We start from the raw sequence: 13,520 nt of genomic DNA, 5'->3' as shown, positions 1-13,520 counted from the left end.
TGTTTCTGAAACCTGATTGGTACACACAAAAATGTGGCATCATCTCTTCCTTCTAAGACCTGCCCACTTCCAACATAACTACTTCCATGGTAACCAAGAGAGTGAAAGAAGTCGCTGTGGAGCCCCCCAAAAAATCTGCTATCCACTGACTTCACTCTGTAAAATACTCTTTCTAAAAATATCTTAACCTCCTAAGACCAGAACTCTTCCACAGCATGCATTTTTAATTTCTCTTTGATATTTGGGCTGATTGGGACCTGATGAATGTAAAAACAAAGAAATACCAATTTGTTTTTTGTTTTTTACCTGATTTTTGCTTCTAAGAAAAATAAGAGCCACATATGAGGATATTCGTTTAAAATTTCGATAGAACAGTAGAAGGATAATGTCGTCATAAGTGGATATCTGGCCCTTCTAGAGCAAAATTAAGTATTTTGGTTTAAATAACCCAAAATGTAATGTCCACATATGTGGACGCCAGGTCCTAGGAGGTTAATGTAAGTTTAGTTTATAGCAACAATAAAAGAGTGCAACAAATAACCCAGAGCCTTTGTTAGAGCCCTTTTCATAGACTGTATATAAAAGATGGACGCAGGCACTGCAAATCACCAGCTTATTAAGCCCCTATAAAGTTGTTTTGAGGGTTCAAATATAGAGACTGAACCTTTCTTCTTTTTTTTTGCACTAGGCTTTAAACATGCTTCAGTTTTTAGTAGTTTGAAGTGGTTTTAATTTTTTTTTAGAAACTCCTCATTTGTATTCTCTCATAGAAAAGCACCTGTAACATCACAACACATAATAAGGCTAAAAGTATGTCGTAATTGGACTGATCAAAGTGGTAAATGACACGAAAGCTGTAAAATTATTTGAAAATGTGAAATAATTTCGAGACTGACGAGAGGCAGTTCCAGTCATAACAGTACATACTGCTGTTTATTAGGTGGTTTTGTTCATACAAAACATCACACAGTTGCAAAGTGTTTGTGTTTGTTGAAAAAAAGTAAGAGTAAAGTGCTCGTTCATCGTGTGCACAGGTTTGAATTGTATAGTGTGGTTCTGGATTTCATCTGTGCTTTGTTAGCGCTAAAGAATATACAGTGATGAACTTCGAAAGAAAAGAGAGAGAAGTGCTTACTTATCAGATGTGAAATGCAGCAGAATTCAGGCAAGAAGACAGAAGATGAAAATGCAGAAGTAATTTATTTTTACACAAAGAAAGCAAGTGTGTTAAAGTTTGAAGCATTTGCGTCATGCTTACTTTTTTTTTTTATCCTGTAGCTATCTGCATATGATGTCAACTCATTATAAAGTTAAAATAAAACTATATCATATTTACAAAAACAAAAATGAATGGAAATCAATAACAGAAAGCTTAGTTGCACCTAAAACACAGGTCACACAGAAACAGACAAGTAAGCAATTGAATGTTCAGGGTAACTCATGATTGAAGACAATTACCTCGTCACCGTGTTTAAAAGCAGGTGAGCTGTGCGGTTCGACAGATGTTGATGTTACACTGAAAGTGTGCATTATCTGAAACCATGTGAACTAAAAGCTGTGTGTATTTTCGCAAGACCTCCACGTGTGTGCTTTATTGCGTTCACCATCTTTTATTTTTTACAAGAGTTCAATACTTTGGTTGGGTGCACGCAAAGAGAGGAAATAAATGGAAGAGCAGTCATTACCATTGATTAAACTCCTGACTCTCTGCTGATGTATAAAGGTAGAGCAGGCTGTAGTCTGTCAAGGCTGATCTGATTTTCTGTGTCCAGAACACATAACATCTCCACTCTCTGCTCTTCCACAAATGTCTCCTTGAAACCTAAATCGCCCAGCTGCTCCTTTGGATCCTTCTCATCCTCATCATCCCCACAGCACAAAGCTACCTCATTCTCGTAGCAGAAAGCACTGGGAGAGTGTGAGCCCAGTAGGCGATGACTCGCCCTCGGAGCAAACGGTGAGGGGGACTGAGAGCAGCTCGAGCTGGAGGATGAGGAGTGCCCCCTGTGACCCATCATCTGGTTTAGTTCCCTGGCACTGCAAATAGGTGTAGATGGCACTTCATAGGTCTTATGGAAGCGGGAATAGTCCACATGGTAGCGATCACCCTTCTCAAACACCACAGGCTCAAAGCGGTGACCCCAAAGGATCTCCTTAGCCAAGTAGGAGCTGCGAGCCTGAGTGGTCATAGCTGTCGCCTCCACCATGCCCTCCAGGATGACCACAATCTCAAAGTCCTCCTTCTGCAAGTCATTGCGGTTCAGGTTATACAGAGGACTGTTCTTGTTGATCTCGTGGACCACCACCAGCGGCGACACCAGAAACAGCCGATCCAGTCCGTCATCATAGCCGACATCGATGTCCGTTTGCTCCAAGGGGAGGTATTCGCCCTCTGCAGTCACGTAGGGCTTTATGAGCTGAGCACGGACGTGGGCCTCTACAATGTGGCTTTTGCGCATGTTCCCCAGCCGCCACATGAGGCACAGCTTCCCGTCTCGCAGAGCGATGACAGCGTGATGCGAGAACAGCAAGGTCTGCGCCCGCTTTTTGGGCCGCACCATCTTTGCCATGATGGTCCCTATCATGAAGGAGTCAATAATGCAGCCCACAATGGACTGCACCACAACGGTCACCACTGCAAACGGACACTCTTCGGTGACACACCGGAAACCGTATCCAATGGTGGTCTGGGTCTCTATGGAGAAGAGGAATGCCCCAATGAAACCCTGGATGTGGAGAATACATGGCCGCCACTCGGTTTTTCCTTCCTCTGCGCTACTTCGAGCATCTCCGTCCTTATCAGGGATGCGAATGTCAAAGTCTCCATGAGCGTATGCCACTCCCCAGAAGATCAGGCCAAACAGCAGCCAAGACAGAAGGAAGGTGGTGGTGAAGATGAGCAGGAGGTAGCGCCAGCGTATGTCCACACAAGTGGTGAAGATGTCAGCCAGGTATCGTCGTGGTTTATCCTCCATGTTGTTGAAAACCACGTTGCACTGGCCGTTCTTCTTCACAAAGCGACTGCGCACACGCCCGAGGCCCAGATCCAGGCCCAGGCGGCATGAAGGTGAAGCTCGGCAGCTGTTGTGGACAATCGGATCATTTGTCACCCTCAGAGACAGAGCCCCTCTTCCGTCATCGCTTCCGGGACACTCTCCTCCTCCCCCTCCTCCTTCCTCACCTCGCATGCAGGCCCCGGATAGCGTTTGCTGGCTCAGAGGACTGTGTCCGTTGTGGAGGCCCAGGCTGGAGATCTTCAGGGCATCTTCATCTGTGGAAACGATGCTGTATCTGGAAGAAAAATGAAGGAAAGAATGAAAAAAAAAGAGTCAAACTAAATTCTTAATTAGTAGTTTATGGAGCCTAAAATGAAAACTGCTGTTTTAGATTTTATCATCCACCTGTATCAATAGTATGAATGGTTGCATCAAGCTAACTTTGACTGATAATGACTGATTACATTTGTTCGAACAAATATGAATAAACCCACATGACACAGACAGGAATTAAAAAACTCTCTGATGTGTCCAGAAAACTAGTACTCTCTGTAACTAGTATTCTCTGAGTTTCAGCTTAGCTCTAATTTTTTCAGAACTATAAATCCTTATGTGTATGTTGACATCTTCACTATCGGTATGGTATATAAGTGTGTGTGTGTTTATAATATTTTTTTCTAAGATATTATTTTCTATAAGCCAATCAAAAGCAAACCCTTTATATTTATCTTAATAATCTCCAAGCTGCCTCAACAAATCCTGACAGACCTGCAGCTCTAACAGCTCTATGTACTTGGGATTGAAATATGGCAACAAGTAAGTACAATTATTTTTCTTTTTTCTTTTTTAAAACTACTTTTTTAAATGTTACACTTTTTTAGGAATTTCACAAACAGTAACTCATTTGCAGATCAGTGATATAAAGAAGCACGTCGTGAGTTTTTAATAAGCTGTCAATCAGATATTAGTATGACTAGGTTATATAAAAGCAGATATAAATACAGGCTGTCAACTTTAATCTATATTCGGCAGCCGTACTAATCCTTGCATCATTAAGCCTCTGAGTTTCTTGGCCAAAGTTACATGTTTGCATGGCATCAGCGATGTCTTTTGTAATTATCTTTTGTTACTTGTTGTAAATATCAGTGCGTAGATGGAAAAAAATAAAGAAAGTTTTGGGGCTCACTAAAAACAATGTTCTAAAATCTGATAGCCCAGTGATCTAGTAAGACTCAGTTAAACTATAGTTAAATCCTGTAATTCAATTTTTTAAAACTTGGAGTAAAGCTGTGCATCTGTTTCAATCTAACGCTTTGATTTTGTGGTTTACTTTTAATATATCTATGTTTAAAAGGCTACTAATGAATGGACATACTTTGCCAAATTGAAAGGAAGAAGAAATGTTCTAAAAGCTGCATCCACTGACATAGTTTCAGTCCCATTGCCTCTTACCTGTTGACCCGCACCGCTCCCATGGCACCGGTGATCATCAGGCTGTATCTGCGGGGGCAGTAATGTAGGTTGGGGCGGGTAGTTCCAACCATTAACGTACTGTTGCTGAACAGGGAGGCAGTATGAGCTCAGGTGTGACTTGCGTTTGTTATCAGCACTGTGCTCTCTTGGTGCATTTTCTGTGAATGTAGAGGACAAAGAGGAGCCGTGCTAAAGTTTTTTAGAATATGAGAATACATCAAAATTTGAGCGTAGATCACAGCATATAAAATGCAACAACTTATGGAGGGGAAACTGAACATAGCTCATTCCTGGGAATTCCTAGGAATATGATAGCCCCCCGAGGGTCCAGGAATTAACCATCTTCAGTTTCCCCTCCATCATTTCCATCGTTATATATAGATATATAAAAGGCACTGATGTACAACACCTACACATCATACAACACATCAATAAATCCATAATTAATGATAGAATGATATTATTCACACGATTATGATTCCCACTGCCCCTTCCCATGTCATTCCATCACATTATAGAAAATTCTGTCAGCAGTAAAATGGACAGTCCTGTCTTCTTCAGTAACATTCATGAACATTATTGCAGATTATTCAGTTGATTTACTGTAAACCTTCTGCACCATTCCTCTGGCAAATCTAGAGGACTGCTGCATTACATTTTAATGGACCAATTTAAATTCCTGAGAATTTCTTTAACACTGAACATTCGGATAATTTTCACCTGTCTGTTTATCACTCGCAGTCTACATTATCACTCACTGGACACTTTATTAGGTACACCTGCATAGTTGGTCATTAAACAATGAACCAATCTCCAGCATCTTCAGTTCACAGCCAAATCCATGCCACGAAGAATAAGGGCAGATCCGGAGTCAAGTGAATATATATTCATTCACCACACAAATATGTTCTGATGTGATAAAATAAAGATTGAAAAAGCAGCAACATTAAAAATAACAATTTCGCTAGTTTAGACTTTTTAATGGAGAATAACAACCTAAAGCAATCTCAAAGACACTGAAGATAGTACGACTGATTCTCACTGGACCGTGAATATTTGTAATAAAGTAATGACATCTCGTCAAATGGGGGCTAACACACAAACAGAAGACAAGAATCTCCCACAGCCCACCATCCATAGATCCATAAAAAAGGTCAAAAATTCACAATCAAAAATCCCTCACAAACTTTGGCCTTTCCTAATGCATGGAGCAGACCAGACAGTTTTGTATAATGACAGCACATTGATTAGGTCCTTGCTAGTGATTAGCCTTAGGGACCTTCAGGCCAAACCAGGGGTGGAAAACCAGACAGGCTGTGGAAGGGACAAAGGTTTTAAGAGATGAATCAGTGGTAATCTACTGTTAGAGGAACAATTGATTCGCTGTTTTGGCCTGATGACAGGGTTATGTCAGCAAACCGGGAACCGGGATGAACAAAAACCACAGGGTTGCATAACCAGTAGAGGGCCAGTCACACGCAACACAACAGGGCGTTAGTGGTTTATGTTTTATTGTACATGAATCACTTTGGCTGATGTGAATTAGGCGACAGGCCTGCATTAATGAAAGAGCAGAAATGGATTGTCTTGGGAAAACTTTTGACAACTGTAGTTTAAAAGCCTCCGTTCGATATCGCCGTTACGTCAATAACAAGCACATGCCCCGCTACACATTTTAACACACATGAGCACACACACGCAAGCAGATTTTGATGGGATTGGATGTCGTGTAATGAACCCTTGTATGCAACGGTTCCACGCTCGTGTTACACCAAGGACAGATGTTACGAACTGGCTGCTCAGTGGCTGGATAAAGGATGATCTTCTATTGGATAATCCCAATAGGGCAGATGATTACATCATCTTAACTCTCACAGCTGGAGGAGGGAACCTTTACTTATGGAGTTCTTAAAGACGTCAGGCAGTATGCCATGCCACATGGGTCAGACCCGTGTGAGTGTCAACGAGTTCATTTGTTGGCTAAGGCGAGCAAGACACAGTTCACAGACTGGTCTGTTTGGCCTGCATTTATAATGGGAAAATTACTCTTTCTTGTTGCCCTGACTTATTGTAGATTTGTTATATTTTGACTAAATTTTGTTTAGAATTGTCAGCAGAAACATGTCATTAATAACGCTATTATATTTGCTTCTTTAGGCTTTGCAGTTTTACATGACATGCAGTTTTGTTTCGCTTCTCAAGATAAAGTTTGTTTTGTTTTTTGATGATTTACAGTTTTTCCAAATATCAATAATTTCATCTTAAATTGTAAATTGACTAGTACTGACATTCACACACACACACACAATGCCATACTGACATGATAACTTCACACAAATGCTGTTGATTTGTCGTTCATCTCTCATTCCAACACATCACAGAGGTGCTCTGTTGGTTTGAGCGGGCCATTTAAGTAAAGGGAACTCATTGCCATTTTCAAGAAACCAGTTTGAGGTGATTTAAACTTTGCGACATGGTGCGTTATCCTGCTGGAAGCAGCCAACAGAATGACATGGTCAGCAAAAATACTTAGGTAAGCTTTGCCATTTAAACGATGCTAAGTTTGTACTAAGACGCCTAAAGTGTCCCAGATATTCCCCCCACACCATTGATAGCAGCCTGAGCTACTGATGCAAGGCAAGACACAGCTATGTTGTTGACACCAAATTCTGACCTGCAATCTAAATTAAGACTCATTGGACGAGGCAACATTTTTCCAGACTTCTTCAGGTTTCATTTATTTTGTGTTCAGAGATGCTCTTCTGCATACCTTGATTTTAATGACTGTTATTTAACTTACTACCTTTCTTTCAGCTCAAAGCAGCCTGGCCATTCTCCTCTGACATCTGACATCAGCATAGCATTTTCAACCAGAGAACTGCCGCTCACCAGATATTTTCTCTTTTTTGAAACCAATGCTGTTCTCTCTTTTGAACAGCAGCCACAACCATACCATGCTGAACTTCTGCAGGGCATCTAGATCGTGTCTGCATACCCAAATGCAAGGACTTGCTGCCATGTATTTGGATGATTAGATATTTGGATTGAACAAGCACATGTAGTTAAATTATCTGTGAGTGCATATACCCTTGTGCTTTTCACATTTAAGCGAGCACTCAGAATGCTTTTAACTCCACACCACATTCATGAAGCATGTTATTCTATACGTTTAAGGATATTTCTTACTTTCATGCACACATTTACTCCGATGGATACATCAGGACTAATCTGGGGTTCAACATCTTGCCCAAGGACACCTTGAAAAACAAATTCACCCTTTCCACCTCCCTTATATTTGTGCTTCAGCCACATTCACAAAATCCATTTATTACTTCTGTTTTCTTGACTTCTTCGACAGCAGATTAAACTGAACTGCCTATCCTTAGTGGTTAAAGATTGTTTCTTTTTATTACAATGGTGGAAATTAAAATTATAAGTTTATTATGCTTTATTTCGTTTGTTTTTAAGTTTTAGTCAATGTCAGAAATAAAGAAGATTTTAGTTTTTAAAGAGCGGACAACACTACTCAAAAATATAAATAAATAATTAAAAATCAATTTACAACAAGGTTTGAAGATATGAATGGGCATGGATATAATAAAATAAAAAAAATGATAACTCTCAAACTATTAGCCCCCCAACAAAACTTTTTTTTTTTTTGTAGTTGTAGTTAAGCCTTTGAAGCCTATGTTGGCTGATCTGTTCGCTCACAGTGTCCAAAATAAGGGAAATACCTTGCAGTATTTATAGTACAGCACAGCAGTATAGTGTTGTTGCCATGGTGATCATCATTTTGACAAAGCCATAGACACATCTTTCAGTGAACGCAGTTAAATACAATTTAATGTATTTAATGATTATAGAAGTAGTGGTTTCACAAAATCAAGTTCACCTTCTAGGAGTGCAGGCGAAACTCCTGATGCTTCAGAAAATGCTGTCACTTTATTGGGCTGTTAGAAAAATATTCTGCTCTATGACAATAAAAACATAAAAGAACATTACAAGTTTCATAAAACAGGCTTTGTTCTTACTAAAACACGAACAAAACAGCTATGGAGGTAAACATCATGAAATACAGGCCCATTTTTGTTTCCACCAGTTACGAAATAAGTAAAAATAAAATAAGGTAGTTTGAACAACCCCTTTACTTTAAATACGAGCCTTTACCATCATGTAACACATGTTAAATTGCATCCATCAGCTACGAATATGAAACACTTCCTGTGTGGTGTCTCTTCAGGCTGCCTAAATGTGACACAAACTACTTAAAATTCCTTCCAGCTTTAGTCAAAATGCTGAACTGTGGTGCTAAAACCTGAACCTAAACCACATGTACATAAAATATACAGCATGTACATGTGGATTCAAATAATCCTAGCAATTTGAAATTCACTGCAATTCTTCGCTGAATTAATGTCTCCTCAAGGTATGTCCACATATCACTTCTCATGTATCGCTTTGAACCTGACCGTTTGTCACTAATGGACATTCAAGGCCCCTGTTGCCTAGGTAACCATCTATTACACTGCTATATGTCATTCAGTGGTTTGCTTCCCCTCGAAGTTGAGAAAAGTTGACCACAGACCCGCTCACTACCTTTTCCTGTGTCCTCTAAGTAAAACAACGAACTGTAGCGCGATGTCACTTTTGGATATTTGTACTTTCTCTTCTATTTTCTTATTCCTCATCATTAGTCAGTTACTGTTTTTTATGCATGCTGGTCCCTTTTCCCCAGCTGACAGTAGTCCAGGGAGAGAGCTACAGTAATTGATGATCATAGTTAGTGTATTAGCGGTCGCCATAGGAACATCTCTCCTCTCAAAGGGACTGACTTGCTGTGCTCTGTGTGTTTCTGTGTGATGATGATTTATCCTGTGAGACAGGACGAGATAAACTGACAGAGAGGAGAGAGCCATCCACAGAATCGCACCGAAACTCAACAGGGATACAGCACAGTGCATGACAAAGCTCTACAAGATTAATATTATTATTAAATACTGTGTCAAAGACTCTGAGAGGGATGCTCATGCGTGACGTAGCCAAACTTTCATATTCCAACATAATAATCCCATGCAGAGGAGAGGATGGAGGAAGCCCTCTTCAAATAACAGATTACTACTTCTCTTAATCCCTCGATCCAAACAACAATACGAGAGGTGGATGGCAGTAGCTTTATGACCTGGCTTAAGCCCTTTTGTGTAATCTGATCATGTAATCTGACATCTGATCATATGAGAAGAAGGGAATGAGAAAAAAGAAACACACAGATAAAGAAATAGGGAAAGAAACAAAGAAATAAAGGTTTACAGGTGCAAGGTCACTTGAGGTGGCCAAAGAGTGGGAAAAAATACAGATTAAGATGAAGAGATTATAACATCAGAGGATGTTACTATAAAGTGTAATGCCATTTGCATAAAATTAGAAGATTTACACACACACACACACACACACACACACACACACACACACACACACACACACACACGTGTATTCTGCACCCTGTTTTTGTATTTCTTCCTTCTGCCTGTGTAAAGGCTTTTTTATAAAGAAATGTGCGAGAGAACTGGCACACTTTTGGGTGTGACTTTTTTTTTTTGTTGTCCTCTATTTTTCTGTATTTCTGTACAAGATGTTCTTAAGTGAGAAGGACCTACATATCCCTGAGGACAGCACTGGCTCTACACTCTGTCCAAGTTAAAAAAAAATAGGATCTTGATCACTCAGCAGACCTGACCACACGCACACACACACACACACACACACACACACACACACACACACACACACACACACACACACACACACACACACACACACACACAAAAGAATTATAGTCTTCTACATATACAAGCCAGTGGATAAAGTAAGTGCTGGTAACAGCTGCTGGACTAGCATACTGCTAGTATTACATTGCCCAGCACCACTGTATGACCAAATACTGCACTTTCTACTTCACACAATTTATTGTAAAGATAATAAAAAATAATCAACAGCTCCAACACTAAAGTGATCAACAGCAATGAATCATTCATTATTATCCAATAAGAATATATATGTGATTTTGAAATGTGCAACATAATGAGTATGTTTGCTTTATTTAATTAAAATATTTTTGTTTGTATAACTTTTTGTGCACTATTAAGCGATTGAAGTACAGTGCAGAAAGTTCCATAAAAAAATCTGTATTATGAACCATCTTAAAGTGAAGGAATTTTCTGAATACAATTTTTCTGAATGTTTTTTTGTATTTTTAACCAGACCTTGAATTTGATTATTTACAGAGATGCACATAAACCTTAATAAATAGATCATGTCCCATCAGAAGATTATTAGGGTATTCTCCTTTTTCTTACTTTTGTTTTTGTTTTTTGTTTTTGTTTTTTAAACATATAGGAATATAACTTTTACTTAAATAAAAATGTACATACTTTTTTTTTTACACTTTTAAAACAATTACTGTGTCCAACATGCAAAAAAATAAAAACATCAACAGGACATGCAACATCAAACATCAACAGGCTGTGCATGAAGCAGAGAATCTTGCCCAGTTTTTCTACACTTACTTTTAAATCTCATTAAGTATTTGGATTTCCTGTGCCCCACCCCTGCCCCTGTTCCTCATGGCCCCGTGTGTCACCCCAATTGCAAAACCCTGGAAACGTCCCTGCACTTACCAGACTCATGGCTTTATGGACCTCACGATAATGAACACAGGCAAATCAGCTCAAGTAAATGAAAAAAAAGGGAAGAATGGTTTCCTTTCTAAGGATGCAGCTGCTGTGATAGTTGGTGGATGGTTGTTCAGTGTATCAGTAATCTGTATCATAAAAGCACTTTTATAATGGACACTATGTTGTGATTTTCACTGTTCAATTTGGAGAATGAACAATGAACAGTCTGTCTGTAAATTTTAATTACACGCAGTGGTGGAATCTAATCTTTATTTTTAAACTTCTGTTCTTTTCAGTTTCTGCTTCAATTTTGTACATTCCAGAAAAATATTACTCTTCTCACTTCACTTTTACTTCCCTTTAGAGTGCATTAGATAAACATACTGGTTTATATGACCTCACACCTGTATTTTTGCTCTGTAATAGAGATGTGGATGAAGCCAAACTCTAGTCATTAATCTTGAGACCTTTGACTTGACAGGAAAACAAAAACTGGCAACTGGACTTTGATTTTATTACCACTGACTTCTGACTTCACTTGAACATTTGCCTTTGATTGACTTGATATCCTGCTGATAATGAACAGGGACTGAAACTCAAGGGAATGAATTTTGCTGGTATTTGAGTGACAACTGAACTATGGCATCAGCACTTTCAATATTAAAAACATTAAAACATTAAAAACATATAAGATTAAGTTTCCATCTCTGCTCCATCCATCCCTGCAGGAGAAGGTCTAACAAGCCGATCAATGGTTCACACAGTGCACGCAAAAGTTATGACGGGGCAGTTTTCAAACAAAGCTGCAGCTATGACGTGTGTCCGTTTCATTGAGGCCACAGGAGCTGTCCAGTGCTGAAAATCAATCCAAAGCCTGCAGGAATAATTGACAGCTGGGAGGTGGAGGAGGAGGAGGGTGGTGAGAGCGGGATACTATCCTAACCTTGAAAATGATGTAGTCCTTTGAAATCTTTTCCTCTATCTGTTTGCCCTGCCCACATTTATTACAGTTGACTTATTCAGTAGCGTCAGGGTTTCGTTTAAGTATTGATTACATTTTCTCGGTAGTTAATTCGTTAGTTAGAACAGGGAAAGAAGAACTGCAGCAGAGCCTACGAAGGTGGCAGCTCCATATAATGCACTTTTAAAGAGATCTAGACTTGGGTGAGGAAAGGAAATACGCTGGGCTAAAAGCTTACATGTCATTGTTCCATCATTATAAACTTAAAACACTTCTTATGACTAAGTCCTTTCCTGTGGGGGAACAAACATAAAGATGGAGCTTTAAACACTCACCTTTGTGTTATTGCAGACTGAATTAGTAGTTTCATCCTCCAAAAAAAAAAAGAAACTTGAGTGGATTTACAGTCTCTGCCGCTCTCCCCTCTTTTTCTTCCTTGCTTCCCTTTAATAGAGAAACACCTATGTCATGAATACGCTCCAAGAGTTGTTTTGCACAAACTTGCACATGCCTCCATCCTGAGCTTGGGCTTGTTGCTCCATAGTAGCTGATGAGAGCCGCTCCAGCCTGGTGGTTGTGCATCTGCCCTGATCCCTGCTAGCATGAGTGTGTGGGAGAGAGGGAGAGAGAGAGAGAGAGAGAGAGAGGGAGAGAGAGAGCTCTGATTATGATCCTATTTATATGTGCTATTGTTTTCCCCAGAGAGTGGAGATGTGGACTGTATAATTTAGACTTTAGCCCACTCAGGCAGATACTGAGACTCACATCCAAAAAAAAAAAAAAGAAAACAAAAGATAAACACCAGTGAATACTTTTGTAATCCTGACAAAATCCTGTAGAAATAGAAGAAGTGTCTGTGAAGCATTTTAGTGTGTGTTTATATGGAATAAGGACACAACATGACTTTTCTTGTGTAATATCAAAGATATTCCTTAAATGCTTCAGTGGAAATCATCCCCACTTTAGATGCATGTTTGGAACATCTACAGTTTCATCTTCTTACTGGGAAAACTGATAAATTTATTCTGTATGATTACACTGATTTGCCTATTTATTAGGAACACATATCTATGGCTAATACATACGATAACACATACAATCAGTCCTGCTCAGGTTCTGTTTTGACCTGAGTGAAAACAAAAGAAAAGAAAATCACAAATTTTATGTGTAATATTGATTCTAATTACAAAAACCTTGTCAGAGATTATTTCCAATTAGGATATTAAGAAGCTCTGGTGTTGCCAGGACACTTTGTCTGCTTGATTGAAAGTATTATTATGCTCAATATGTCTTTCTGGTATGATAACCTGACTGAAAAAAAAGGAAGAGACCAGACAGGATTGTCAGAAGTGCAGAAATATTTATAGGTTCACAGCAAACCTTGATCTGTAATCATCTGTAGCATTGTGCCATTTTCAA

At 39.3% G+C, this 13,520-nt stretch overlaps 1 protein-coding gene across 1 annotated transcript; it reads right to left on the bottom strand.

Moving 5' to 3' along the window:
• Positions 1-1,184: 1,184 nt before the first annotated feature.
• LOC120729095 (inward rectifier potassium channel 4-like) lies at positions 1,185-13,286 on the bottom strand. The gene is made up of 3 exons (XM_040024535.1): positions 12,437-13,286; positions 4,449-4,627; positions 1,185-3,291 (listed from the first exon to the last, which is right to left on the bottom strand). Exons 2-3 carry the CDS (start codon positions 4,538-4,540, stop codon positions 1,692-1,694), a joined length of 1,692 nt encoding a protein of 563 aa, XP_039880469.1. The 5' UTR covers positions 4,541-4,627; positions 12,437-13,286; the 3' UTR covers positions 1,185-1,691.
• Between the last annotated feature and the right edge of the window lie 234 nt (positions 13,287-13,520).

Source organism: Simochromis diagramma, unplaced genomic scaffold, assembly GCF_900408965.1.
Source record: "Simochromis diagramma unplaced genomic scaffold, fSimDia1.1 OVJJ01000302.1, whole genome shotgun sequence".
In the NCBI taxonomy this organism is placed as follows: Eukaryota; Metazoa; Chordata; class Actinopteri; order Cichliformes; family Cichlidae; genus Simochromis; species Simochromis diagramma.
The sequence above is the reverse complement of the archived record's forward strand: the minus strand, read 5'-3'. Positions and strand labels throughout refer to the sequence as shown.